Source organism: Puma concolor, chromosome E2 (genome assembly GCF_028749965.1).
Source record: "Puma concolor isolate L17-30 chromosome E2, mPumCon1.1.hap2, whole genome shotgun sequence".
Classification (NCBI taxonomy): Eukaryota; Metazoa; Chordata; class Mammalia; order Carnivora; family Felidae; genus Puma; species Puma concolor.
The window spans coordinates 53,956,143-53,978,838 of record NC_141681.1 but is presented as its reverse complement, the minus strand read 5'-3'; the positions used below and the strand labels follow the sequence as shown (position 1 = coordinate 53,978,838).

At 57.3% G+C, this 22,696-nt stretch overlaps 3 protein-coding genes across 4 annotated transcripts; all 3 read left to right on the top strand.

Moving 5' to 3' along the window:
* The first annotated feature begins 53 nt into the window (after window positions 1–53).
* Window positions 54–4,670, top strand: LOC112850782 (izumo sperm-egg fusion protein 1-like). The gene is made up of 9 exons (XM_086690314.1): window positions 54–1,408; window positions 1,783–1,857; window positions 2,196–2,279; window positions 2,533–2,559; window positions 2,913–2,993; window positions 3,180–3,280; window positions 3,533–3,686; window positions 3,966–4,233; window positions 4,433–4,670. The coding sequence occupies exons 1-9, from the start codon at window positions 1,174–1,176 to the stop codon at window positions 4,647–4,649; spliced, it is 1,242 nt and encodes a 413-aa protein (XP_086546440.1). The 5' UTR covers window positions 54–1,173; the 3' UTR covers window positions 4,650–4,670.
* Window positions 4,671–6,903: 2,233 nt separating this feature from the next.
* Window positions 6,904–8,482, top strand: LOC112850690 (izumo sperm-egg fusion protein 1-like). Its single transcript, XM_025914215.2, has 5 exons — window positions 6,904–7,012; window positions 7,284–7,304; window positions 7,650–7,730; window positions 7,915–8,015; window positions 8,267–8,482. The coding sequence occupies exons 1-5, from the start codon at window positions 6,904–6,906 to the stop codon at window positions 8,480–8,482; spliced, it is 528 nt and encodes a 175-aa protein (XP_025770000.2).
* A 748-nt stretch (window positions 8,483–9,230) lies between these two features.
* RASIP1 (Ras interacting protein 1) lies at window positions 9,231–22,648 on the top strand. Of its 2 annotated transcripts, none has more exons than XM_086690302.1 (12): window positions 9,231–9,366; window positions 9,572–9,712; window positions 10,375–11,060; window positions 12,533–12,888; window positions 15,515–16,168; window positions 17,630–17,667; window positions 17,900–18,051; window positions 18,170–18,273; window positions 19,882–20,125; window positions 20,318–20,490; window positions 21,525–21,672; window positions 22,231–22,648. In XM_086690302.1, the coding sequence occupies exons 2-12, from the start codon at window positions 9,576–9,578 to the stop codon at window positions 22,461–22,463; spliced, it is 2,925 nt and encodes a 974-aa protein (XP_086546428.1). In that variant the 5' UTR covers window positions 9,231–9,366; window positions 9,572–9,575; the 3' UTR covers window positions 22,464–22,648. The 2 variants fall into 2 exon arrangements, with proteins under 2 accessions (XP_086546428.1, XP_086546427.1); XM_086690301.1 differs by having other exon boundaries at window positions 18,158–18,273.
* Window positions 22,649–22,696: the final 48 nt, after the last annotated feature.

Genomic DNA, 22,696 nt, shown 5'->3' with positions numbered 1-22,696 from the left:
GATTCATTTCCTCGGGTCTGATCCTCAGTGTTGGTTTCCTGAGAGGAGAGCTCTGGGGCTGGTCTCCTGTCCTAGGAGACCCGGAAGCGGGGTCCCTTGGTCAGGGCGGGGCCACCTGGCTGAGATGTAATTCCAGCACCGAGGAGTGGGGAAGAGCCAGCCCTACCCAGATCTCCTCCCCCAGGCCCATCTCTTGACAGGACGCCCCCTCCTCACTCTTCCGGCCGGCTTTCCTCTGGGGTTTTCCTGTCCCCCAGCCACTGCTGCGAGCCGGGGCAGAGGCAAAGGCTGAACACGAACAGCGGGTTTGGGAACCAAGCAGGGAGAGCGGAAACAGGACGCCGGGGTGCTGTTGGGACTTGACGCAGGGTAAGAATCGGGGACCCGGGGATCCTCACGCCTCCTACTTGAGACCCAAGAGCCAGTCCCCAGGCATCTCCCATGAGAGCACCCAGGAGTTAGGCTCCCATCCTTCTCCTCCACCCGCACTCATTAGTCTGAGCCACCCCGCTACCCCAACGCGACCGCTCAAGGGCCTCATCTGGAAGGAATGCATGAAAAGGTCTAGCGTGAGAGGGGGCGGTCCGCATCATCCTGGAACCATAGGCGGAGCCTCCCTTTGTTGCCGTCCAATCAGACTCGGAGTTGGGTTTCTGGGCGGGGCCAATGGAGCGTCCTGGGAGTGTCTCTAGGGAAGTCGGGGGCCCAGTGTAGGCAGGTAGAAAGCGGCGGCTGTGGGATTCCATTGTACATCGAGGCGATCCTCGAGCCTGACTCCGGTCACAAAGTTCTCCACGTCACGTGACCAACCTCACCCTCGCTCCAACAACATCCTTAAGAGGACTCATGGCAAAATAGACTGGAGGGAGGTGGCCGGCTCGTCCCTCTAAATGCCCTCAGCCTGGATTCCGCTCTTCAGTGAACCCTACGTGTATTCGAGGGTACACCCTTCAAGCTCAAGGTCGGAGAGCGGCTGTTCAGGGTGCATCGGGACTCCGGACTCCTCGGTTTCCTAACCGAGAAGCGGGAGCCCAACAAATTGGGGGTCTTGTCGCCGGGAAAGGGTTCTTTCCCCTTAGCGATCACTTCCTCCTCCGTGTGGGGTGGGCGGACCCTCCCCATAAAGTCCAGATAGTCCTGGTGGGTTCTGCTGGGGCTGAGCGCCCTGGGGAAATGGGTCCCCAAGTTGCCCTCCTGGTGGCGGCGCTAGCCGGCTGCCTGCTTCCTGCCCGGAGCTGTATCACGTGTGATGAGAGGGTTGGGAAGCAGTTGGACGCCTTGGAAAAAGAATACCTGCGAACCCACCTTGCCCCCGGGCGGCACAGGGAAGTGATGGAAAAGATAAGAGAGGCCGTCGACAATTTCAAGGACCTGCCAGATATACAGTCTACCTTAAATGGGGCTGTCGGTGAGGGCACGGCAGAGCGTGGGAACCCTGGGTCCTGGGAAAGGAGGCGTCTAGTGTTAGAATTGCTAGGGGCAGGGGGCGACGGGAGGGAAAGGCTGAAGGCAGAGTCTACTGGGTTCGGGCGTGGAGAAGGCTGGGATGCAGAATCCAGGCTTGCCAGGGCTAGGAGTTCACTTTCCCTACGTCTTACCTTGCCATTTTGGATAAAAACTACAACTCCCAGGAGGCAACGGGCGGGCAATCGCTTTCCAGCCCCATCCTTGCCCAGGAGCCACATGGGTATTGTAGTTTGTATCACTAGCTGAGCCAAGAGAGCTTAAGGCTTGGAATCTGAGGTTAGAGCTCCCCTCCCCGCATCCCCTGTTCCCCTCCAGATGAGGCCACAATGAAAATGGCAGCGTCGAGCTTTCTGAGGAGTGTGAAACTTATCACAAACCGTGGTTTAAGAGGTAAATGCACACACGGGCCAGGGGAGAGGCTCCAGAATCTTTTGGCTCTGGAGTCAACCTGCCTAGGTTCAAATCCCCCCACCCCCGGTCATCCCCTAGCTGCGTGGCCTTGGAGGAGGTTTTCCGCCTCTAAAATGGATCATAACGGTGCCTGGACACCAGCCCTCGCTTAGCTCCGTGGCCGGCGTGGTCAAGTGGTCATTCAATTTCATTGTGGCTCCCTGAGAAGTCCCCAACGGGAATTGGCATGCCCTTCAGACAGAGGCAAACTTTCTGCACCTCACTCCTGGGGTGGGGAGCGGAGGGGTCGCACTCCCTGTCACCCTGCTTCTTCCCAGATGACACTTTCGTGAAGGAGTTCTCCGCGATGTTGACTCGGGAAAAGGAAACGTTTCGGCGCAATGTCGCTCGGTTTCACGGAGGTGAGGGAAGATGGGCTCCGTCAGGGACCACAGCCCCTTCCTCCACCAGTCCCAGGGTCTCTGTCCCCAGCCCCCTGCTTCTCTACGTCCAGCCCCTCACCGCTACGGACCGCGCCCTCCCTTGGACCCGGAGCTCCAGGCACCCGGGTCCTTCCTCCCTCCAACCCAAGAGCCCAACCCCACCTATTCCCTGGCCCCCTCTCTGGTGTCCTTTACCTTTGAAATCTGATTATCATTTCATCGTTTTCTCCAGGTGAGGATTCTTGTCCCAACAAATGTGGTGAGTCCAGATCATGGGAACTGGGTTTCTAACCTTCATCCTTGCCCCGTGAATACCCAGCCTTTCTCCTCTGGCTTTGGGTCTCGGTGGTTCTTCCTTCCCCACGTCTGAGAGGTTCCTGGTCCCCAGTAGTCCTTCCGCACAGCGGACTTCCTGGGCAACGGGTCCTATTCCCTGGGCGCTCTTTCCTGAGACTGGTTACACCCCTCTTCAGGGAGGACTGCCTTCTAGCCCCGCCCCTTGGGCTGACCTCTAAGGATTAGGCGCCTGACTCCGCCCCCGACCTTGGCCCTGCCCTCTCCGTGGAGCCCCGTTTTTCGGGGCGAGTTACAGCCTCATTCATGCCCCTTCAGGTGTATTGTTGCGGCTTCTGAGGTGGTGCGATTCTTGCCTGCTGCACACGTACCCTTGTCGAAAGTCCACAGATTGCGGAGGTGAGAGGGCTGGCGCCAGCGGGAGGGGTTGGCGCAGGAGGGGCGGAGCCAGAGGAGAGAGGGAGTCTTGACCGGGAGGAGACTGAACCTGGCCTGTTAGCAAAGAAGGGCTTAGACCCGGTTGGAGGGAGTTGATGGAGAGCCTGGAAGCACGAGGAAGCACCCCACCATTACCCTCGTCCCCAGTGCGCCAAATCAACGTCCATGAAAAGGAAGACCTGGTCCTGGACTGTGAGCTCGACTGGCACAAAATTGCTACAGGCGCGACCGGTTACAGCTTTTACAGGGTGGGCCCTTCAACCCCATATCCGTTAGGGTTGTGAGCCCCCGACTCCTGTAGCCACAGGCTTGTTCCCACAATCCCTGTGACCCGTGACCTACCCGGTTTGCCTTCTACGGATCCCCGGCGACCCCACGCCCTTAAGGGTATACCCTGGACCCCCATCTCTCCCCTGAGGTCTCGTGATGCTCTCGCCCCTGTACTTCCCCCAAACCCTGAATTCCCCAGGCCTGTGTGACCCCGTGAGCTTTGGGTCTAGGTTTGGGGGAGCAAAGCTGACAGCTTGTTGTACATGGGGAAATGGCCCACCTTGACCAAGCAACTGGTGAGGCCCGCGGATGCAGGCACCTACCGCTGCGCGTTGGGCACTCCGGGAGTGAGCCTATTCTCGGCCATTCGTTTTGAAGTCACAGGTCAGTGCTGTTGACAGAAGTGTGGGGTTCAGTTTCGTTAAAACGAAGTGGGGGATTCAGTTGGATTAAAACTTCCTGTCAGAGTGTGGTTTCAGGCCACGGGGGTGTGGCTTCCTGGCCTGGGTGTGGCCCCCAGCCACCTTGACCTGCTTTCTGCAGTTAGGGTTGGGAGTATCTCCTGGAAGGCCTGGGTGTTGGGGACGCTTGACGAGAGCTTGCCTGGGTCAGGACGGACCCTTGGGACCCTCTCAGGTCCGTTCATTTCCTCTTCTCTATCAGTGTTGCCTCGGAAAATCATCTCGGTGACGGCGACATCTCCCAAGTCTGCAACCATTGTAACCCAGCCATCAACCATTGGAACCCAGTCACCAACCATTGGAACGCAGTCACCAGCCATTAGAACCGAGGCCGAGGAGGAAACCTGGGATGACCTTTCCCCGACCCTCGTGCCCTCAGAGTGTTCAAACCCAGAGGATGTGCAGACCGGCCGTCTGATAGGGCTGCTTCTCTGGTGCTTTTTCCTGCTGATCATAGGATTTTTCACTGGGTGAGCCAACCACTGAAGAAGGCAGGGCTTGGCGTGAGGGGCGGGGTCCCCACCTTCCTAATGTGGGAGGGGTCTTGTGGGGTTTGAAAACTGGGAGGGGCTCCCCTACATGGGCGAAGCTTGGGTCACTGCTAGAAAAGGATCAAATATGGGGAGGGACCTAATCTGTTACCGCATTTTGCACCCTACCGTCCCCCAGCGTACTTTGCTTTCGGTCTGGGATGGTGATCGATCCCATAAAGTCCAGATTCCGCACCGACAAGGCAGCTGCTCCACAGGACCAGCTTCCACAGAGTTGGCTGTCACAGAGCCAGCTGTCACATGACCAGCGTTCACACAGTTGGCTTTCAGAGACCCAGGTTCCGAAGGTTTGGAAAGTTCCAAAGGAAAAGGCCACAGTGCCAAGGCGCAAATAAAGATTTATCTGGTTGTCTCTACATCAGGTTCATTTCCTCAGGTCTGGTCCTCGGGTTTGCTTTCCCCAGAGGCGAGGTCTGGCTGGTCTCCTGTCCTAGAAAGAGAGACCGGAACCGTGTCCCTTCGTCGTGGCAGGGCCTCACTGGCTGAGAGGTAGTTCCAGAATTAAGAAGTGGGGAAGGACCAGTCCTACCGAATTCTCCCCACCCCACCCAGGTCCGGTCCTCTCCAAGGAACCCTGTCCCCACGTTTACCATGGGTTTCCTCTTGCCCTTTCCTGCCCTGCAGCCAGTGCTGGGAGCTGGGGTAACGCCCGACAGGAACAGTGGGGTCAGGAAGCCACCAGGGCCAAGGGAGCCAGGGTTCCGGGGTGCTGTTGGCACCTGAGGCAGGGGAAGACCCAGGCATCCGGGGGTCCACACCCAAGAGCCCGTCTCCAGCAGTCTTCCATCCCAGCACCCATGAGCTGGGCTCCCATCCTTCTCCTCCACCCAGACTCACGAGTTCACCCCAGCCCCCAGCACGGCAACCCCACCACTGAGGGCCTAGTCTGGGGGGACCAGATGAACTTTCTAGTCTGTGAGGGGGCTGTCTGCTTTGTCCTGGAACCATAGGCGGAGCCTCCCTTTGGTGCCGTCCAATCAGACTCAGAGTTGGGTTTGTGGGCGGGGCCAAGAAAACTCCCGGGGAGCGTCGTCTCTAGGGAAGTCCGGCGGGGGGGGGGGGGGGGGGGGGGGCGGGCCAGGTAGTAACGTAGAAGGGGGAGGGTGTGGGAATTCCTTGTAGATCGGGGTGAAAGGTGACCCTGGCTCCGGTCATAAAGCCCTCCACATCACGTGACCAACGTCACCCTCTCCCCAACAACATCCTTATTTTCAGTCTTGGGAAATCGACTGGAAGACGGTGGCCTGCTCGTCCCTTCCAAAAGCCCTCAGCCTGGTTTCGGCTGTTCCGCTACAACATTCAAGGTCAAGGTCGGGCAGCAGCTGTCTAGGGTGCCTCGGGACTCCGGACACCTCGGTTTCCTAACGGAGAAGTGGGAGCCCTGCAAACTGGGGCTCTTCGTCTCAGGGATAGCTTCTTTCCCCTTAGCGATCACCTCCTCCGAGTGGGGTGGGAGGACCCTCCCCGGGGTTCTGTGCGGGGCTGAGCCCTCTGGCCTCAATGGGTCCCCAAGTAGCCCTCCTGGTGGCGGCGCTGGCCGGCTGCCTGCTTCGGGCCCGGAGCTGTGTCATTTGTGATCCAAGGGTCGTGGCCGCGCTGGACGCCTTGGAAAAGGAATACCTGCCTACCCACCTCGCCCCCGGGCGTCACAGACAAGTGATGGAAAGGATAAGAGAAACCGTGAGGAATTTCCGGGACCTGCCATATTTAGAGGATACCTTTCTGGGGGTTATCGGTGAGGGCAGGGTAGAGCGTGGGAATCCAGGGTGGAGGGAAAGCAGGGGTCTGGTGCTAGGATTGCGGGGGGCGGGACAGGAGGTAAGGGCTGGAGGCAGAGTCTGCTGGGTTCGTGAATGGAGAAGACTGAGATGCCGATTCCAGGCCTTCCCCTGGGCAAAGGAATACGCTGTTTCCCTAGTCCTTATCCTGCAATTTTGTAAAATACCAAACAAACACACAAACCCACAAACAAAAACAAAAACAAAAAAAAAACTACATCTCCCAGAAGTCAACGGGCGTGCAATCCTTTTACAGCCCTGGCCTTGCCCAGTAGCCTCATGGGTAGTGTAGTTTTTGACACTAGCTGAGCCAATGAGACCTTAAGACTTGGAATCTGAGGTCTAGCTCCTCTCCCCCATCCTCTGTGTCCCTCCAGATGAGGCCACAATGGAAACGTCAGTCTTAAGTTTTCTGAGGAGTGTGAGACTTATCAGAAACAGTGGTGCAGCAGGTAAATCCACACAGGGGCCAGGGGATGGGGCTCCAGAATCTTGTATAAAAATGATTGTTGGTGAGGACGGGTCTGGTGGTGGCTCTGGAGCCCACCTGCCTTGGTTCAGCTTCAGGCCTGGCCACCCCTTAGCTGTGTGGCCTTGAGAGAGGAATTTCCCTGGTTTGTCACCTCTAAAGTGGGTCCTAACAGTGTCTGCACGCCAGGCGCCGCTTAGCTCAGTGGCCCGCATTGTTAAGTGGTCATTCAATGTCACTGTCCCTCCCTGAGATGGCCCCAAGGTGGAACGCCAGCCTCTTCAGATGGAGGCCAACTTCCTGCATCTCCTCCTGGGGTGGGCGGGGGAGGGGTACCACTCTATGTCACCCTGCTCCTTCCCAGATGACACTTTCGTGAACGAGTTCTCCTGGATGTTGACTCTGGAAAAGGCAGCCTTTCAGGGCTATGTCGCTCGGTTCCAAAGAAAGGGTGGGGGAAGATGGGTTCTGTCAGGGACCACGGCCCCTTCCCCCAACACGTCCAGGGTCTAAGTCCCCAGCCCCTGCTTTCTATGTCCAGCCTCTCACTTCTCCCCACCGCGTCCTCCCTGGGACCCAGAGATCCAGACATCCGTGTCCTTCTTCCCTCCATCCCCAGAGCCCAAACGCAACCTATTCCTTCTCCCCCCTCTCATCTCCTTTAACAGGAATCTGATAATCCTTTTTTGTTGTTGTTTTGCTTTTTCTTCCTTCTGAGGCAGATTTCTGTCCCAACAAATGTGGTGAGTCCGGATTACGGGACCTGGCTCTCTATCCTTCATCCTTGCACCGTGAATACCCAGCCTTTCTCCTCTGGCTTTGGGTCTCGGTGGTTCTTCCTTCCCCACGTCTGAGAGGTTCCTGGTCCCCAGTAGTCCTTCTGCACAGCGGACTTCCTGGGCAACGGGTCTTATTCTCTGGGCGCTCTTTCCTGAGACTGGTTCCACTCCTCTTCAGGGAGGACTGCCTTCTAGCCCCGCCCCTTGGGCTGAGCTCTAGGGATTAGGCGCCTGACTCCGCCCCAGACCTTGGCCCTGCCTTTAGCCTCGCCTCTCAGGGCGAATACAGCCTGGATCCTGTCCCTTCAGGTACAATGTTGCAGCTTCTGATCTGGTGCAGTAACTGTAAAAAGCAGCTTCACGCTTGTCGAAAATCCAGAGATTGTGGGGGTGAGAGAGCTGGGGCAGCCGCAGGGGTTGGCGCAAGAGGGGCGGAGCCAGACTTGTGACGGGGCCAGAGGGGGAGGAGACTGTAGCCCGCCCACCAGAGAAGGTGGGACCGCCACCAAGTGGAGGCAGTTGAGGGAGGACCAGGAACCTTGAAGAGGCAAAGGAGCACAACCCCTCTCACCAGTGCTCCAAATCAACGTCCATGAAACGGAAGACCTGATCCTGGACTGTGAGCTCGACTGGCATAAATTATCTCAAGGCCTGACCTATTACAGCTTTTACAGGGTGGGCCCTTTAACCCCAAGTCCATAAGGCTTGTGTGAACGCCGACCCCCTCATCCACAAGCTTGTTGCCACAATCCCCATGACCCATGACCCACCAGGTGTGACTTCTAGGGATCCCCGGGGACCCCATGCCCTTACCAGTGACCCTGGACTCCCATCATCCCCACTGAGAGCCCGTGATGCCCTCACACCTGTACTGCCCCAAACCCTGAATTCCCCAGGCCTCTGTGACCCCTTGAGCTTGGGTCTAGGTTTGGGGGAGCAATTCTGAGACCTTGGTGTCCGAGGGGAAACGGCCCACCCTGATCAAGCGACTGGTGAGGCCAGAGGATGCGGGTAACTACCGCTGCGAGTTGGGCACTGAGCGATCCGGCCCAGCCACGATCATCCATTTTGAAGTCACAGGTCAGAGCTGGGGAGTCGACAGACGTATGGGACTCAGGGTCCTGGGTTTGGGGGGGTGCTGAGAGGCTTTCTGTTCGAGATGCTGATCTGGGGCTTTGTGTTTCTGATCCTCGGCTTTGCCACCTCGTGAGCCGCCTCCGGGAGAAGGCAGGGCTTGGGGCGAGGGGCGGGGTCTCCAACGTCCTGACGTAGGAGGAGGTGTTAGGGGGAGGGGCTTAGAAAAGAGGGGCGTGCTTACCCAGGGCGGCGAAGCTTGGGTCATAGAAAAGGATCAGATATAGGGAGGCTGGGAGGGGTGTCCCTCACTCAGGACCTAATCTGCTTACACGATCGCACCCCCCCCTTCCCCAGCGTACTTTGCTTTAGGTCTGGGACCCTGATCGATTCGGTCAAGTCCTGGGTCCGTACCGACAAGGCAGCAGCCCCAGAGGACTAGGGTCCACAAAGTCGGCTGTCACAGACCCAGCTATCACAGAGCCAGGTGTCACAGACCCAGCTTCCCAAGGTACCGAACGAAGAAAAGGCCACAGCACCAAGGCTTAAATAAAGATTTATCTGGTTGCCTAAATATCGGATTCATTTTCTCCGGTCAGATTCTCAGTTTTGGCTTCCCGAGAGGAGAGCTCTGGGGCGGGTCTCCTGTCCTCGGAGAGACTGGGAAGTCAGTTCCCTGTGTCAAGGCAGTGCCCAACTAGCTGAGATGTAATTCCAGAATCAAGGAGTAGAGAAGGGCCTGCCCTCCGCAGATCTCCTCCCCCAGGCCCGGTCCCCTCACAGGACGCCCCCTCCCAGCTCTTCCTGCCGGGTTTCCTCTCGCCTTTTCCTGTCCCCCACCCAGTGCTGGGAGCCGGGACAGAGGCAAAGGCTGAACGGGAACAGCGGGGTCAGGAAGCAACCAGGGCCAACGGAGCCAGGGCCCCGGGGTGCTGTTGGGACCTGAAGCAGGGTAAGAACCGGGGAGCCAGGAGTCCAGACCCCTCCTCCCTCAGACCCAGTGGCCAGTCCCCACCCATCTCCCATCCCAGCACCTAGGAGCTTAGCTCGCATCCTTCTCCTCCACCCAGACTCAGGAGTTTGAGCCCCAGGCCCCTCCATCCCAAACCCCACTACTCGGGAACTCAGGAGTTGGGGTCTTACCCATCCTTCTTCAGGGCCATGCTATCTGGTGAACGGAAAGAGGGCGGAAGCCCCCGCTTCGGGAAGCTCCACCTCCCCGTGGGCTTGTGGATCAATTCTCCCAGGAAGCAGCTGGCCAAGCTGGGACGCCGCTGGCCTAGCGCCGCCTCTGTTAAGTGAGTGCCCACCTCCTCCAGGCCCCTGTCCCTCCTCCACCTACCTCCCAATTGTCCTCGTTTCTGATCCAGTCTCTGCACCGGGTAAGGCCAGGGGTCCCGAGCGTTGCCTGCAGTTCCTTTCCGGAATGGGCAAGTGAGGTGGCGGGCTGGAGGAGACAGACAGTGGGCCACAGTGCTCTCAGAGTCCGGTCGGGGAAGAGCCGGGCCTGGATAGGGGCCCTCGCTGGATGGACAAGGCGATGGGGATACAGGGGCAAGGGTTTGATTACCCTTCCTTCCTCCCCTCCCTGCTTACCTCTTGCAACTTCCTTAGGTGCCACTCGCCTTCATTTATTTCTCTCTCTCTCTCTCTCTCTCTCTCTCTGACTCTGGCCTCTGCCCAACTCCGTATCTGTACACTCGCGTCTCTCCCCCTTCTGTGGGTCTCTGTCTCCCTCTTTATCTGTGTCTCTGTCCCTCTCTTTCCCTGGGTTTCTTTTGCTCTTTCGGTCTGGATCTGTCTCCCCTCTCAATGGGTCTCTTTGTCACTCTCCGGGTCTCTGATCCCTCCGTCTGGGTCTCTGCCCACCTCCTTCCTTCGTCTTCTACCATCGGCCTCCATCCTGGCCTGTCTCTCTCGGTCTCTTTGCCGCCTCTCCGCTCCCCTGGCGGGTTCCCAGGTCTTCTTCCTCGGACACGGGGAGCCGCAGCAGCGAGCCGCTGCCCCCGCCGCCGCCGCACGTGGAGCTGCGGCGAGTGGGCGCGGTCAAGGCGGCCGGGGGAGCCTCCGGGAGTCGCGCCAAGCGCATCTCCCAGCTCTTTCGGGGCTCGGGGACCGGGGCCACGGGGTCCGGCGGCGCGGGAGGCGCCGGGACTCCGGGGGGCGCTCAGCGCTGGGCCAGCGAGAAGAAGCTGCCTGAGCTGGCCGCGGGCGTGGCCCCCGAGCCCCCGCTGGCCGCCCGCGCCACGGCACCCCCGGGGGTCCTCAAGATCTTCGGCGCCGGGCTGGCGTCGGGCGCCAACTACAAGAGCGTGCTCGCCACTGCGCGCTCCACGGCACGCGAGCTGGTGGCCGAGGCGCTGGAGCGCTACGGGCTGGCGGGGAGCCCCGGCGGCAGCCCAGGCGAGAGCAGCTGCGTGGACGCCTTCGCGCTGTGCGACGCTCTGGGCCGGCCCGCGGCGGGCGGCGTGGGCAGCTGCGAGTGGCGGGCGGAGCACCTGCGCGTGCTGGGCGACTCGGAGCGTCCGCTGCTGGTGCAGGAGCTGTGGCGAGCGCGGCCCGGCTGGGCGCGCCGTTTCGAGCTGCGCGGCCGCGAGGAGGCGCGCCGCCTGGAGCAGGAGGCCTTCGGGGCGGCGGACAGCGACGGTGAGCCGGCGGGGGCCCAACTGCGGGGGCGGGGCGGGGCCTGTCCTGGAGGCGGAGCCAGCGGGGAGGCTGGGCGGGGCTTGGGGCCGGGGGGCTAAGGGGGCCGGGATCTGGCTAAGGGGGCTGGAGAGACCTAGGGTAGGCTGGAGGCGGGGCCCACGGGAGAAAGGGGGGGGGGTGTGTGAATGGGAGGAGCCTAAAGCCCCGGGTCAGGTTGGGGGCGGGGCTGGGGCTAGACCGGAGTTATTGCCAGAGTGGATGGGCGGGGCTTGTGATGGGCTGGGGGGGTCCCTGCTGAAGAGGGTAACCCAGAGCCAGAAGTGTTGAGTGGTGGTGGTCGTCCGCGTGGCTAGAAGGCCTCTCGGGAGAGGCAGGGCCGACGTAGATTAAGCCTCTTAGGGGGAGGAGCTTGGAGAGTGAAGAAATGGTGGGCTTGTTTGGGGCCGAAAATGATCCAAGCTTTAGGAGCGCCTGAGTGGATCAGTGGGTTAAGCCTCCGACTTCGGATCGGATCATGATCGCTCGGTCCATGAGCTGGAGCCCGGCGTCGGGCTCTGTCCTGACAGCTGGGAGCCTGGAACCTGCTATAGATTCTCTGTCTCCTTCTCTCTGCCCTTCCCCTTCCCCTGCTCATGCTCTCCCTCTTTTAAGAATAATTAAAAAAAAAGATCGAAGCTTCAGAGGATCTGACCTTGGAGCAGGTAGATCTAGGCTGGGTTGGCCGCAGACTGTGGGTGGGAGATTTGAGGGTGGCGCATGCGAAATGAAGACGTAACACCATCAAGGGCTTACATGCTGGCCTGGCCTTTGAGGAAACGTTCCTGGAACAGGAGGTGGCCCCCTTGGTGAAACAGTAAGTGCAGAGCAGGGCCCGGCAGGGATGGAGCCTGGCTCTAAGGGGCTGCTCACAGAACCTTCTAACGCTTTTCTGTTTCTGAGCCTCCCATCGGGGAGACAGAGTGGGGTAGCGGTCAACCTCCTGAGCTCTGAACTCTGGCTTGGATTCCGATCCGTTCTTTGTCGGTTCCGCTCTGCAAAACCCTAGGGGAAGATGAAATCGGAAAATGTATAAAAGGGTTTTAGCACAGGGCTTGGCACATAGTGGTCGCCTAATAAAGAAAGGCAATTACAACCATCACTGTCTTTTTTTTCCCCCCAAAAAAGCATTGGTTGAGCGCCTACTGTGGGCCACACATTATTTAGGCCCCTGGGGGAATACAGTGAGCACATGACAGATGAGGTTCCCACCCTCCTAGATTTCGCGGCCTAGTGAGAAACAAATCACTAGTTCGTTCCTTCCGTTCACCATCACCCACTACGTGCCGGGCACAGGGAACAGCATATACAGAAAACTAAATGTGGGAAGCAGCCTCACCTCTCTGTGGTCAATTTTTGTCTCTTTATCATCTCGGCTCTGCGAGCCTGTCTCGCTCTCTGGAGTCTCTGCCTCATCCCTCTCGGTCTCTCCGCAGGCACGGGTGCCCCCTCGTGGCGGCCGCAGAAGAATCGCTCCCGGGCGGCGTCCGGAGGGGCGGCCCTAGCCAGTCCGGGCCCAGGGTCCGGGTCAGGGCCCCCCGCTGGGTCCGGGGGCAAAGAGCGCTCAGAAAACCTGTCCCTGCGGCGCAGCGTGTCGGAGCTCAGCCTGCAGGGTCGCCGGCGGCGGCAGCAGGAGCGCAGGCAGCAGGCACTTAGCATGGCCCCAGGGGCAGCCGACACCCAAATCGGACCTGCTGACCCTGGCGACTTCGATCAGTTGACCCAGTGCCTCATTCAGGCTCCCAGCAACCGTCCCTACTTCCTGCTGCTCCAGGGCTACCAGGACGCTCAGGTAAGGCAGCCCCTCCTACCCCGGAGAGAACTATGCTCCGGCCTTCCTTCGACCTTCCTTCGTCTGCAGGGCGACAAAATTACAACTCCCAGAATCCCCTGGGTCGCGGTAGTCTCAGGTTTGCGGGAAGGCGTGGGCCCAGCAAGGTAGGGTTCCAGGGTAGGAGAGGTCATTGTGGGAGACAGGGGATGGGGGGAAGAGGTGAAAGTCGTGGAGGTTGATGGCTGAAAAAGATTTTGCTGAAGAACAAGTGGGGAACGGTTCATTTCATGCAGTGTTGGGGGAAAACACTGCCTTTGTCTGTCAAGGGGGAATGTGAGAGCCTATCGTAGAAAAGGGATCTCCTTGTAAACCTCTATTTCTTGATGAGGAGTAATTGAAGTGTCTATCTTGTTTGGGAGGAAGATAATTTCATTGATGTATGGGATCTTGTTCTGGGTAAGCGTGTATTTTCTTGGAAGGAGCAGACTAACCCGCTTTTTAAAGGTGATGGTTTACACTGGAATGATTTGACTCTTGTTAGGGGGCGTAGGTGGTACGGATGCTTCTGTTTTCTATATTTGGGTGACAGTAGAACTTTGCTTGAGTGTTAGGCAGCAGAGAGGGAGAAAGGATTAGCAGATAGTAGAAAATGATTCGTGGGTTAGTGGGAAATTGTTTCATTAATAGAAACGTAATGTACTCTTGGAAAGACTCATTTGTGTGTGTGTGTGTGTGTGTGTGTGTGCGCGCGCGCGATGATTGGGGGAGCCATGTTTGTGGTGTTGCCCAACTTTGAGTAACAGCAGTACAGCCAAGTTCCACAGGTACTGCTGGGAATCGTTGGGAAAGCCCACTCTAGGAGGTAGTGGAGCTCAGCAAATAGTCCCATTTGTGCTGTCAGAGAGTGATCCAGTTGGGTTCGGTGGCCTGTGTGTGGGTGTGTATGAGTGAGAGGTTAAGACTATTGAGAGAAGGGCTTGCGTGGAAGAATTCATCCCTCCTGACTGGGGCAAGTTCCTTACAGGGAGGGGTTTGCAGACAAGGTTGCAGAATAGGAGAGCCTGTTTTGGGAAGAGGGGGACCATTGGGAGCATCCATTCTTTTGAATGGGGTTCATGAGAAATTCCTTTCTAAGAAAGAGGCTTCTATGGAAGTATTCCTTCCTGGGGAAGAGGAATCAGAGGTGAATCTCTTAGGGAGGAATTTATTTGCACTCATCTATTCATGAGTGGCTATAACCTGGGAGTTCATTGTGGGCACTGTGGAATCCCTTCTGGGGTTAAGTAATTTTAGAAAAGAAAAGGGTTTCATGTATTTTGGACCATTCCATTCCTTCAAACAGGGATGGATAACAGGAGATTTTACCTTCGGAAGGTGGTCATACTGGAAAGGTCCATTTCCTAGAGACAGATGAACAAGTCCATTGTAGGAAGGGGTCTCTTTGGAAATGTCCATCCATGAGGTAAAGGTAATGCGTGAGTTCAGGGTAGGATTTATGGATATCAGGATGACTATTCTCCCAACATGAATAGAGAACAGAGAGTCTATTTTAGGAAGGGGGCCAGACTGAGCTCTTCCATTTTTATAGGATGGAGATGGGAGAGTCATTTAGGAAGGGGTCTTCTGGAATGCACCTCTTCATTTGGTGGATGAAATGGGACACTCCATTATAAGAAGAGGGTCTCCTTGAAAACATCTATTAATAAGGTGGGGTTACTAGAAGAGCCACTATATGGAGAGCTCCATGGAGATGTTCTTTGTTGGGATGAGAATACTGAAAGCATCCATTGATGGAAAGGAGAGTATCTTTGGAATCCTCTATCATGGGAGTGGGGGTAGTAGGTGAGTCCATTGTAGTACTATTTCTCCTTGGAAGTGAGTTCAGCATGGGGTGGGGGAAAATAAGGGTCCTTTGTAGAAAGGGGGTCTCCCTGGAAGTGTATGTTCATGGGGTGGAGATAATGGAAGAAACCTTTGTTCAAAGGGGCAGTCTCCTTAAAGATATCCGTCCCATGTCTTGGAAATATTCAGAGAAGCTCTTATTAGAAGGGGAAATGTCTTTGGAAGTCCCCATTATGGTGGTGGAAGGACTGGCAAATGGGGCCAGGGGTAGAGAAATGGGAGGGCTCAGAGGAGAAAGATGTCCTTGGAAAGTTCCATTCTTTGAGGGGCAAGTTAATGGGCAGTCCACTGTAGTCATGGGGGTGTGGTGCTCTTGGAAGCACCCCTTCTTTGGGCTCTATATCATGGGAGAGTGCATTGTGGGAATGGATTTCCTTGAAAGGGTCCATTCAGAAGAGGTGAGAAGAGGGGGGCGTCTCCTGGAGAAATGTCTCCTGGAAACATCAATAATTTCAGGGAGGGCAATTACAGAACTCATGTCAAGAAAGGGGTTTCCTTATACCCAGCCAGTCTTCCAGATGGGTGTTCTGGACCAGTCCATCACAGGAAGTGCCATCGAAGAGTCCACTCACGGTTAGGGGAAGCCATTGCTGAGGCTTTGGGGATCCCAGGAGATCTCCTTGAAAGCGTTCATTCTAAGCGAGGTGGTGGATGGGAGAGTCCTTTGTGGCCAAGGGTCCCCTTTGGAAACATCCGTTCCTCACGGAGCTGTGTCTCTCCTGTATCTTCACCTTCCCTCCAGGACTTCGTGGTGTATGTGATGACGCGGGAGCAGCATGTCTTCGGCCGGGGCGGGAACTCCTCGGCCCGTGGTGGGTCCCCGGCCCCGTATGTGGACACCTTTCTCAATGCCCCCGACATCCTGCCGCGGCACTGTACGGTGCGTGCCGGCCCTGAGCCCCCGGCCGTGGTGCGCCCGGCCCGGGGTGCCCCGGTCACGCACAACGGGTGCCTCCTGCTGCGGGAGGCCGAGCTGCACCCTGGCGACCTGCTGGGGCTGGGCGAGCACTTCCTCTTCATGTACAAGGACCCCCGCGCTGGGAGCTCGGGGCCAGCGCGGCCGCCGTGGCTGCCCACCCATCCTGGGGCCTCCCCGCCAGGCCCCGGCTGGGCCTTCTCCTGCCGCCTGTGCGGCCGGGGCCTGCAGGAGCGCGGCGAGGCGCTGGCGGCCTACCTGGATGGCCGCGAGCCGGTGCTGCGCTTCCGACCCCGCGAGGAAGAGGCGCTGCTGGGTGAGATCGTGCGCGCAGCAGCGGCCGGCGCCGGGGACCTACCACCGCTGGGGCCGGCCACGCTGCTGGCGCTGTGCGTCCAGCATTCAGCCCGGGAGCTGGAGCTGGGCCACCTGCCGCGCCTGCTGGGCCGTCTGGCCCGGCTCATCAAGGAGGCTGTCTGGGTGAGTGCCTCCAACCGCCGTCCAACCCCGTCTGCTCCCCGTGGGCTTCCCCCAGCTTCTCGTCGTCCCCCGCCGCCGGTTTGGAAGTCGAGCAGGATGAAGCCACCTCTCTCCTGATGCTTGGGAGGGGGCTGGGCTCTCCAGTAAGGGATCTTGCGGGGTGCTGGGAGTGGTGGATTCATCCGCGGTGCCGGAAGAGAAGGCAGCGAAGAACCACCTTTGCGGCTCTGGGATAATGGGAGAAACGATTCTGGGAGCCGGGGGAAGAGAGCTCCTGGGATGAGAAGTCAGGAGAGACCGTTGTGGGAGGTGAGGCGGGCAGCCCGTTGGGCCCGAAGCTTTGAACAGTAGTGGGCAAGACCGTGCTTGGAGGCGAGGGAGGACAAATCCATCGGACCTACAGATGGAAGTACCTGGGAGAAATCATCCAGATTTCTGGATTTTGGGGGGGGTGGGGGGAGGTTAAAGTCGCCATCCAATGGAGCTAGGGCTTCTCAGAGCGAAGGTTGAGGAAGGGCCTGGGCGGTAAGAAGAAACTTCTATTCGAGCAGAAGTGGGCCTGAGGGAGGTAGACCGCCGGCAATTATAGGGCTTTGTATTTTATTTTCTTTTTGTAAGTTTATTCTATTTCTTTTGAGAGAGCGCGCGCGCACGGGCGCAAAAGTGGGGGAGGGGGAGAGAGAGAGAATCCCGAGCAGGCTCTGCACGGCCGGCGCAGAGCCGGATGTGGGGCTTGAACTCAGGGAACTGTGAGATCGCGACCTGAGCTGAAGTCGGACGCTCAACCGACTGAATCACCCAGGCGCCCCTAGGGCTTTGTGTTTTAAAAGGTATGGAGAGGTGAGGGACGGACGCCGGGGTGGCTCAGTCGGCCAAGTGACTGAGTCCCGTTAAGGAACTGACTCACGGCTCCTGAGTTCAAGCCCCACATCCAGCTCTGGGCTGACAGCTGGGAACCCGGAGCCTGCTTCAGATTCTGTGTCTTCCTCTCTCCCTTCCCCTCCCCCACTCACACGTGTACACACTCTCTCTCTCTCTCAAAAATAAATAAACATTAAAAAAGAAAAAAAAAGGTACAGAGAGATGAAACCATTCTGAAACCTGGGGATTAGGGTCCATTTGAGCGTGGAGAGGCTGTGTCAAAAAGGTGCTTCCAGGGGCGCCTGGGTGGCGCAGTCGGTTGAGCGTCCTTGACTTCAGCCAGGTCACGATCTCGCGCTCCGTGAGTTCGAGCCCCGCGTCAGGCTCTGGGCTGATGGCTCAGAGCCTGGAGCCTGTTTCCGATTCTGTGTCTCCCTCTCTCTCTGCCCCTCCCCCGTTCATGCTCTGTCTCTCTCTGTCCCAAAAATAAATAAACGTTGAAAAAAAAAAAAAAGTGCTTCCAGAAATACTAGGGTATTAACTCATACGTCTCTCTCCCTCAATTCCACGCGCCTTGATTCTGAGCTTACTGTTCTACAGGAAAAGATCAAGGAAATCGGAGACCGCCAGCCAGAGAAGTAAGAGACATTCTGGGAAGAAGGGTTATAGAGGGATGCAGGGGTGGGGCTCTGCGGGCAGGCTCTTCCTTGGCCCCCAACTTTTCCAGCCGTGAAATGGGGATTGGCCTCTGTCCTCAATTAGATCCAGAGCTCGGGGTTTGGACACTATGGTGGGGGTTGGGCAGAGATCACCCCACCCCCATGACTATAATGGACTGTCCCGTTAATGGGTCCTTTTCTCCTTCTCCAGCCACCCTGAGGGAGTCCCCGAGGTGCCCTTGACTCCCGAGGCTGTGTCCGTAGAGCTGCGGCCACTCATGCTGTGGATGGCCAACACCACGGAGCTGCTGAGTTTTGTACAGGAGAAGGTGCTGGAAATGGAGAAGGAGGCCGACCAGGAGGGTGAGCTCTGACCCAAGCTCAGGCCTGTCCGGGATCCCTGTCATTCCCTCTACTTGGGGACTTGGGCTCCTGCCTGTCAGCCTCTGGTTCTCTCTCTTACCCCCAGGTCTGTCCTCAGACCCACAGCTCTGCAATGACTTGGAATTATGTGATGAGGCCATGGCCCTCCTGGATGAGGTCATCATGTGTACCTTCCAGCAGTCTGTCTACTACCTCACCAAGGTTGGTCTTGTCCCCTGCTGCCTGTTCGACATAACGTCACTTCCGGTTTGCATTACATCATGTTGCTCTGACGTCACTTCCTAGTTGACCTTGTGAGATTTCCCGCTTCTCTGACATCACTTCCCGTTCACCCCAGGGCTTTGCTGTTCTGATACCCCTTCCTGTTGGAGCCTACGCCTTTCTGGCTTCTTCTCCTGTGTCTGCATCTGTCCCCTCTTGACAAGTGAACTTTACTACCTGGTCGTATCACCCTTATCACTTTCTCAAGCTCCTGTTTTCTTTTTCTTTTTTTTTTTAATGTTTTTATTTTTGAGAGAGAGAGAGAGAGACAGAGCGCCAGTGGGGGATGGCCAGAGAGAGAGAGGGAGACACAGAGCGCCAGTGGGGGATGGCCAGAGAGAGAGAGGGAGACACAGAGCGCCAGTGGGGGATGGCCAGAGAGAGAGAGGGAGACACAGAATCCGAAGCAGGCTGTCAGCACAAAGCCCAGTACGGGGCTCGAACCCACAAACCGTGAAATCATGACCTGAGCCGAAGTTGGACGCTCAACTGACTGAGCCCCCCAGGTGCCCCTCAAGCTCCTGTTTTCTAAGTCCACTCTTCAGTGACTGGTAAAATAGAAAGATGATAGATATCAAATAGTGTCAGGCACTGTCATTTAAACGAAAAGTCCTCTGTAATCAGGCTTCGCTTCCTGTTTGCTGACTTCATTTCCTATAGCTCCAAATTCACTCCCTTTTCCAAGCCACAGACCTTCTCCCTGGAGTGCTAGTCCTGAGGACCCGCTTTCTCCCCCAGGCCCCCAACCACCCTTGACCTTGATATTGCTCCTTGGAATTCTCAGGGTTTCAGGCTTACCGTGGGTCTGAGTCCCTGTCCGTAAACGGAACGGGGATCTTTGGGGACTGATCAACGTAAAGATGTTCCTTACGCAGCCTTGATTTGTGAAGCCCTTTCCTCCAAGGCTTCGCTTCCTGTACATTCCTGCCACGTGTGGCTTTGTTTCTTCTTCGGCTCTGACCTCATTTCCTGTCCTTGGCCCGATCTCACTTTCCACTGGCTCACTGCCACTTTGCTCCCACTTCCTGACTCTCTATTCTTTTTCTTTCCTTTGGGAATTCTGGATAAATCACTCTCTGACTGAAGGGGGCCTCTTTGTTCAGCGTCCTTTGTCCTCCGCGAGCTGTCCGTGTTGAGAAATACAAGTCCTGGGGCGCCTGGGTGGCTCAGTCAGCTGAGCGTCGGACTTCAGCTCAGGTCCCGATCTCATGGTTCTTGAGTTCGAGGCCCGCGTCGGGCTCTGTGCCGACAGCTCGGAGCCTGGAGCCTGCTTCGGATTCCGTGTCGGCCCCTCTCTCTCTGCCCTTCCCCCACTTGAGCTCCGTCTCTTTCTCTCTCTCAAAAAGAAATAAACACTGAAAAAATGTCAAGGCTTGAGGTGTCCCAGGCCTGATGAATGCCGGAAAGCCACCTGGAAAGTAGGGATTTGCTCAGAGGCCTTTAGGGTGTTGAAGGTTGAATGGGCTCTAATTCCCAGAAGCTCTACCGCCCGGAAGCTTCCAGGAAGGTGTAGTCCAATCATTTGTTTCCATCTCTGTATCTTCCTAGACTCTGTACTCAACGCTGCCTGCTCTCCTGGATAGTAACCCTTTTACCGCTGGGGCAGAGCTTCCCGGGCCCGGCGCCGAGCTGGCGGCCATGCCTCCGGGGCTGAGACCCACCCTGGGCGTGTTCCAAGCAGCCCTGGAACTGACCAGCCAGTGTGAGCTGCATCCGGACCTCGTGTCTCAGACTTTCGGTTACTTGTTCTTCTTCTCCAATGCATCCCTCCTCAACTCGCTGATGGAACGAGGTGCGGGTCAGATCGGGGAAGGGGCGGGAGCCATCGGGACCCAAGTCAGTTCAGAACATACCACAGGATCAGGCCTCATCTTTAGAGAGTCTGGAGAGCAAGCTCCAGATCCCAAGCTGAAAAATAAGAAGGGTCCGGGAGGCGGGAGGGCAGAGTCCACGCACCCATTCCCCTTCCTAACCTTCCCCACAGGTCAAGGCCGACCTTTCTATCAATGGTCCCGAGCTGTCCAAATCCGGACCAACTTGGACCTCGTCTTGGACTGGCTGCAGGGGGCCGGGCTGGGCGACATTGCCACTGAATTCTTCCGGAAACTCTCCATAGCTGTGAACCTGCTCTGTGTGCCCCGCACCTCCCTGCTCAAGGTGATTCCCGATCCCTGACCTCGAGTCCCCAACCCCCCCCCCCACCATCCATCCTCTGTATTCAGCCCACCCTTGACATCCCCTTGGCCCTCACATTATCCCCAGTCCCAGCGCAGACACCGTGGGTGATGCACTGGCAGTTAGAAGCCAGCCCCAAGCGTCCAAAGTGCACCTGAATCCCAGTGGGACTTCCGAATAATAGTTTCCAAGGCCCCCTCCCTCAGTCATGCTGGTTCCGAAAGTCTGGTATGAGACCAAGGAATGCGACAGTCAAAACATTCATTGAACGTAAACTAGATACCAAACACTGTCAAGCACTGCTCATTGAGTGCTGATTAAGCCTCAAGAAATAGGTTATTCATTGACCATTTGTTACAGACAAGGAAACTGAGATTCGGGCAGGATAAGTTCCTTGATTTCTTTTGTTGATATTTCTCAGACTTTTACAGAGCACTTAATAAGCACCAGGCCGTGTTCTAAGTATTTTACGATCTTGCCATATTGAAACCTCAGAACAACCCTATTAGGTGGTGCCTAATCCCTCCACCCCCGATTTACAGATGAAGAACCTGAGGCACAGGGACTTGCCAGAGGTAAAGAGTAGTCAAGCCGGGATTTTGAACCCAGGCAATCTGGCTCCACCGCAATGATGACTTGGTTGTCATCTCAGTTCAGTAGATCCAAACTTTATTTAAAATTTTATTATTTAAAAATTTTTACATTTATGTCTGCACAGAGCCCGACGCGGGGCTCGAACTCCCAAACTGTGAGATCATGACCTGAGCCGAAGTCGGAAGCTTAACCGACTGAGCCACCCAGGCGCCCCACAAATCACTTTTTTTTTTTTTTTAAAGCTGAGAGCACCCCCTTTCTCACCATCACTTTGGTGACAGCCTGGCTTCGCAGTCACAATCTGGCAGCACAGACACCACGGCCGACCCCCTACATCGGTACCCTCTGGGGGGGGCCTTCCATTCAGGCTTTCTCAGCTGCCCCATAACGACCACCGACTTCTCACCTCATCTTCCCACCAGGCTTCTTGGAGCAGCCTACGAACTGACCACCCCACGCTGACCCCTGCTCAGCTTCACCATCTGCTCAGCCACTACCAGCTGGGTCCTGGCCGTGGGCCACCACCTGCCTGGGACCCTCCCCCTGCAGAGCGAGACGCTGTGGACACAGGTGAGGCACGGTGGGGACAGAGGCACGGGGGCTGTCAGCTGTTTTCTGGCCTCAGGACCTAGGAATCCATAGCCCCTTCCTCCTTCTGACCCAGATTGTGGACCCTTAACCCTTTCCTCCCTCGAGACCCAATAAGGTGATGGGCCCCAACTCCCTCCTCCGCCAGGATACGGGATTTCAAGCCCCAGCTCCTCCTCCCCCCCCCCCAGGGTTCAGGCCCCCAGCCCCTTCCCCGACAACCTACCCTTCTCACCCAGGGGCTCGGGTTCCAGGCCCCTCACGAAGGAATCCGTAAAAACTAAGTTCCAGACCTTCCTTCCTCAGACCCAAGAACCCAACTACCTCGCCCGTTTCCCAGGCAGCGGTGCCTCTCTTTCTTTGTCTGAACTACAACTCCCATGATGCTTGGGGACTCCCAAGACTCGTCTTTGAGTGGTCTCGCTCCGGGAATTGCTGGTTGAAGTCTGTCCCTTCCCTCGGGCGTGACGCAGCCTCTCCCTAACACTGCTGCCTCACGCCCATTTTCAGAATTTGACGCCGTCTTCTTCTGTCTCCTAGGGGACATCTTCGAGAGCTTCTCCTCCCATCCGCCCCTCATCCTGCCCTTGGGCAGCTCGCGCCTGCGCCTCACGGGTCCCGTGACGGACGACGCCCTGCACCGCGAACTGCGCAGGCTCCGCCGCCTCCTCTGGGATCTTGAGCAGCAAGAACTGCCGGCCAATCACCGCCACGGACCTCCCGTGGCCACGGCCTCCTTGAGGACCAATAACCAACGAGCGCGCGACCCTTGAAAATTCTTCGGCTTCTGCTCCCTGGAGCCCGCCCGAGTTCAGGGCTCTCTGGGAGTTGTAGTTCTTTCCCCCGCGTGGCATGCCGGGAGTTTGAGTTTTCGGGTAGTAGAGGCTGTGACAGCGGGAAGACGGGCTTGGGAGGTGAGGGCGAGGAGCAAGCAATAAAGGTATCTGTGGTGTTGGCACCGCCTCGCTTGTTAAGACTTGGGAACGCTGGCGATGATGATTTTCTG

Bases quoted from the DNA above. Each gene is read 5' to 3' on its own strand.
- LOC112850782 (XM_086690314.1), top strand. From the start codon at position 1,174: ATGGGTCCCCAAGTTGCCCTCCTGGTGGCGGCGCTAGCCGGCTGCCTG. The intron at 1,858-2,195 runs GTAAATGCACAC...GCTTCTTCCCAG, and splicing joins CACAAACCGTGGTTTAAGAG to ATGACACTTTCGTGAAGGAG. The intron at 3,687-3,965 runs GTCAGTGCTGTT...CTTCTCTATCAG, and splicing joins CATTCGTTTTGAAGTCACAG to TGTTGCCTCGGAAAATCATC.
- RASIP1 (XM_086690301.1), top strand. From the start codon at position 9,576: ATGCTATCTGGTGAACGGAAAGAGGGCGGAAGCCCCCGCTTCGGGAAG. The intron at 16,169-17,629 runs GTGAGTGCCTCC...ACTGTTCTACAG, and splicing joins TCATCAAGGAGGCTGTCTGG to GAAAAGATCAAGGAAATCGG. The intron at 18,274-19,881 runs GTTGGTCTTGTC...GTATCTTCCTAG, and splicing joins CTGTCTACTACCTCACCAAG to ACTCTGTACTCAACGCTGCC.
- LOC112850690 (XM_025914215.2), top strand. From the start codon at position 6,904: ATGTCACCCTGCTCCTTCCCAGATGACACTTTCGTGAACGAGTTCTCC. The intron at 7,305-7,649 runs GTGAGTCCGGAT...CTGTCCCTTCAG, and splicing joins TTTCTGTCCCAACAAATGTG to GTACAATGTTGCAGCTTCTG. The intron at 7,731-7,914 runs GTGAGAGAGCTG...CCCTCTCACCAG, and splicing joins AAAATCCAGAGATTGTGGGG to TGCTCCAAATCAACGTCCAT.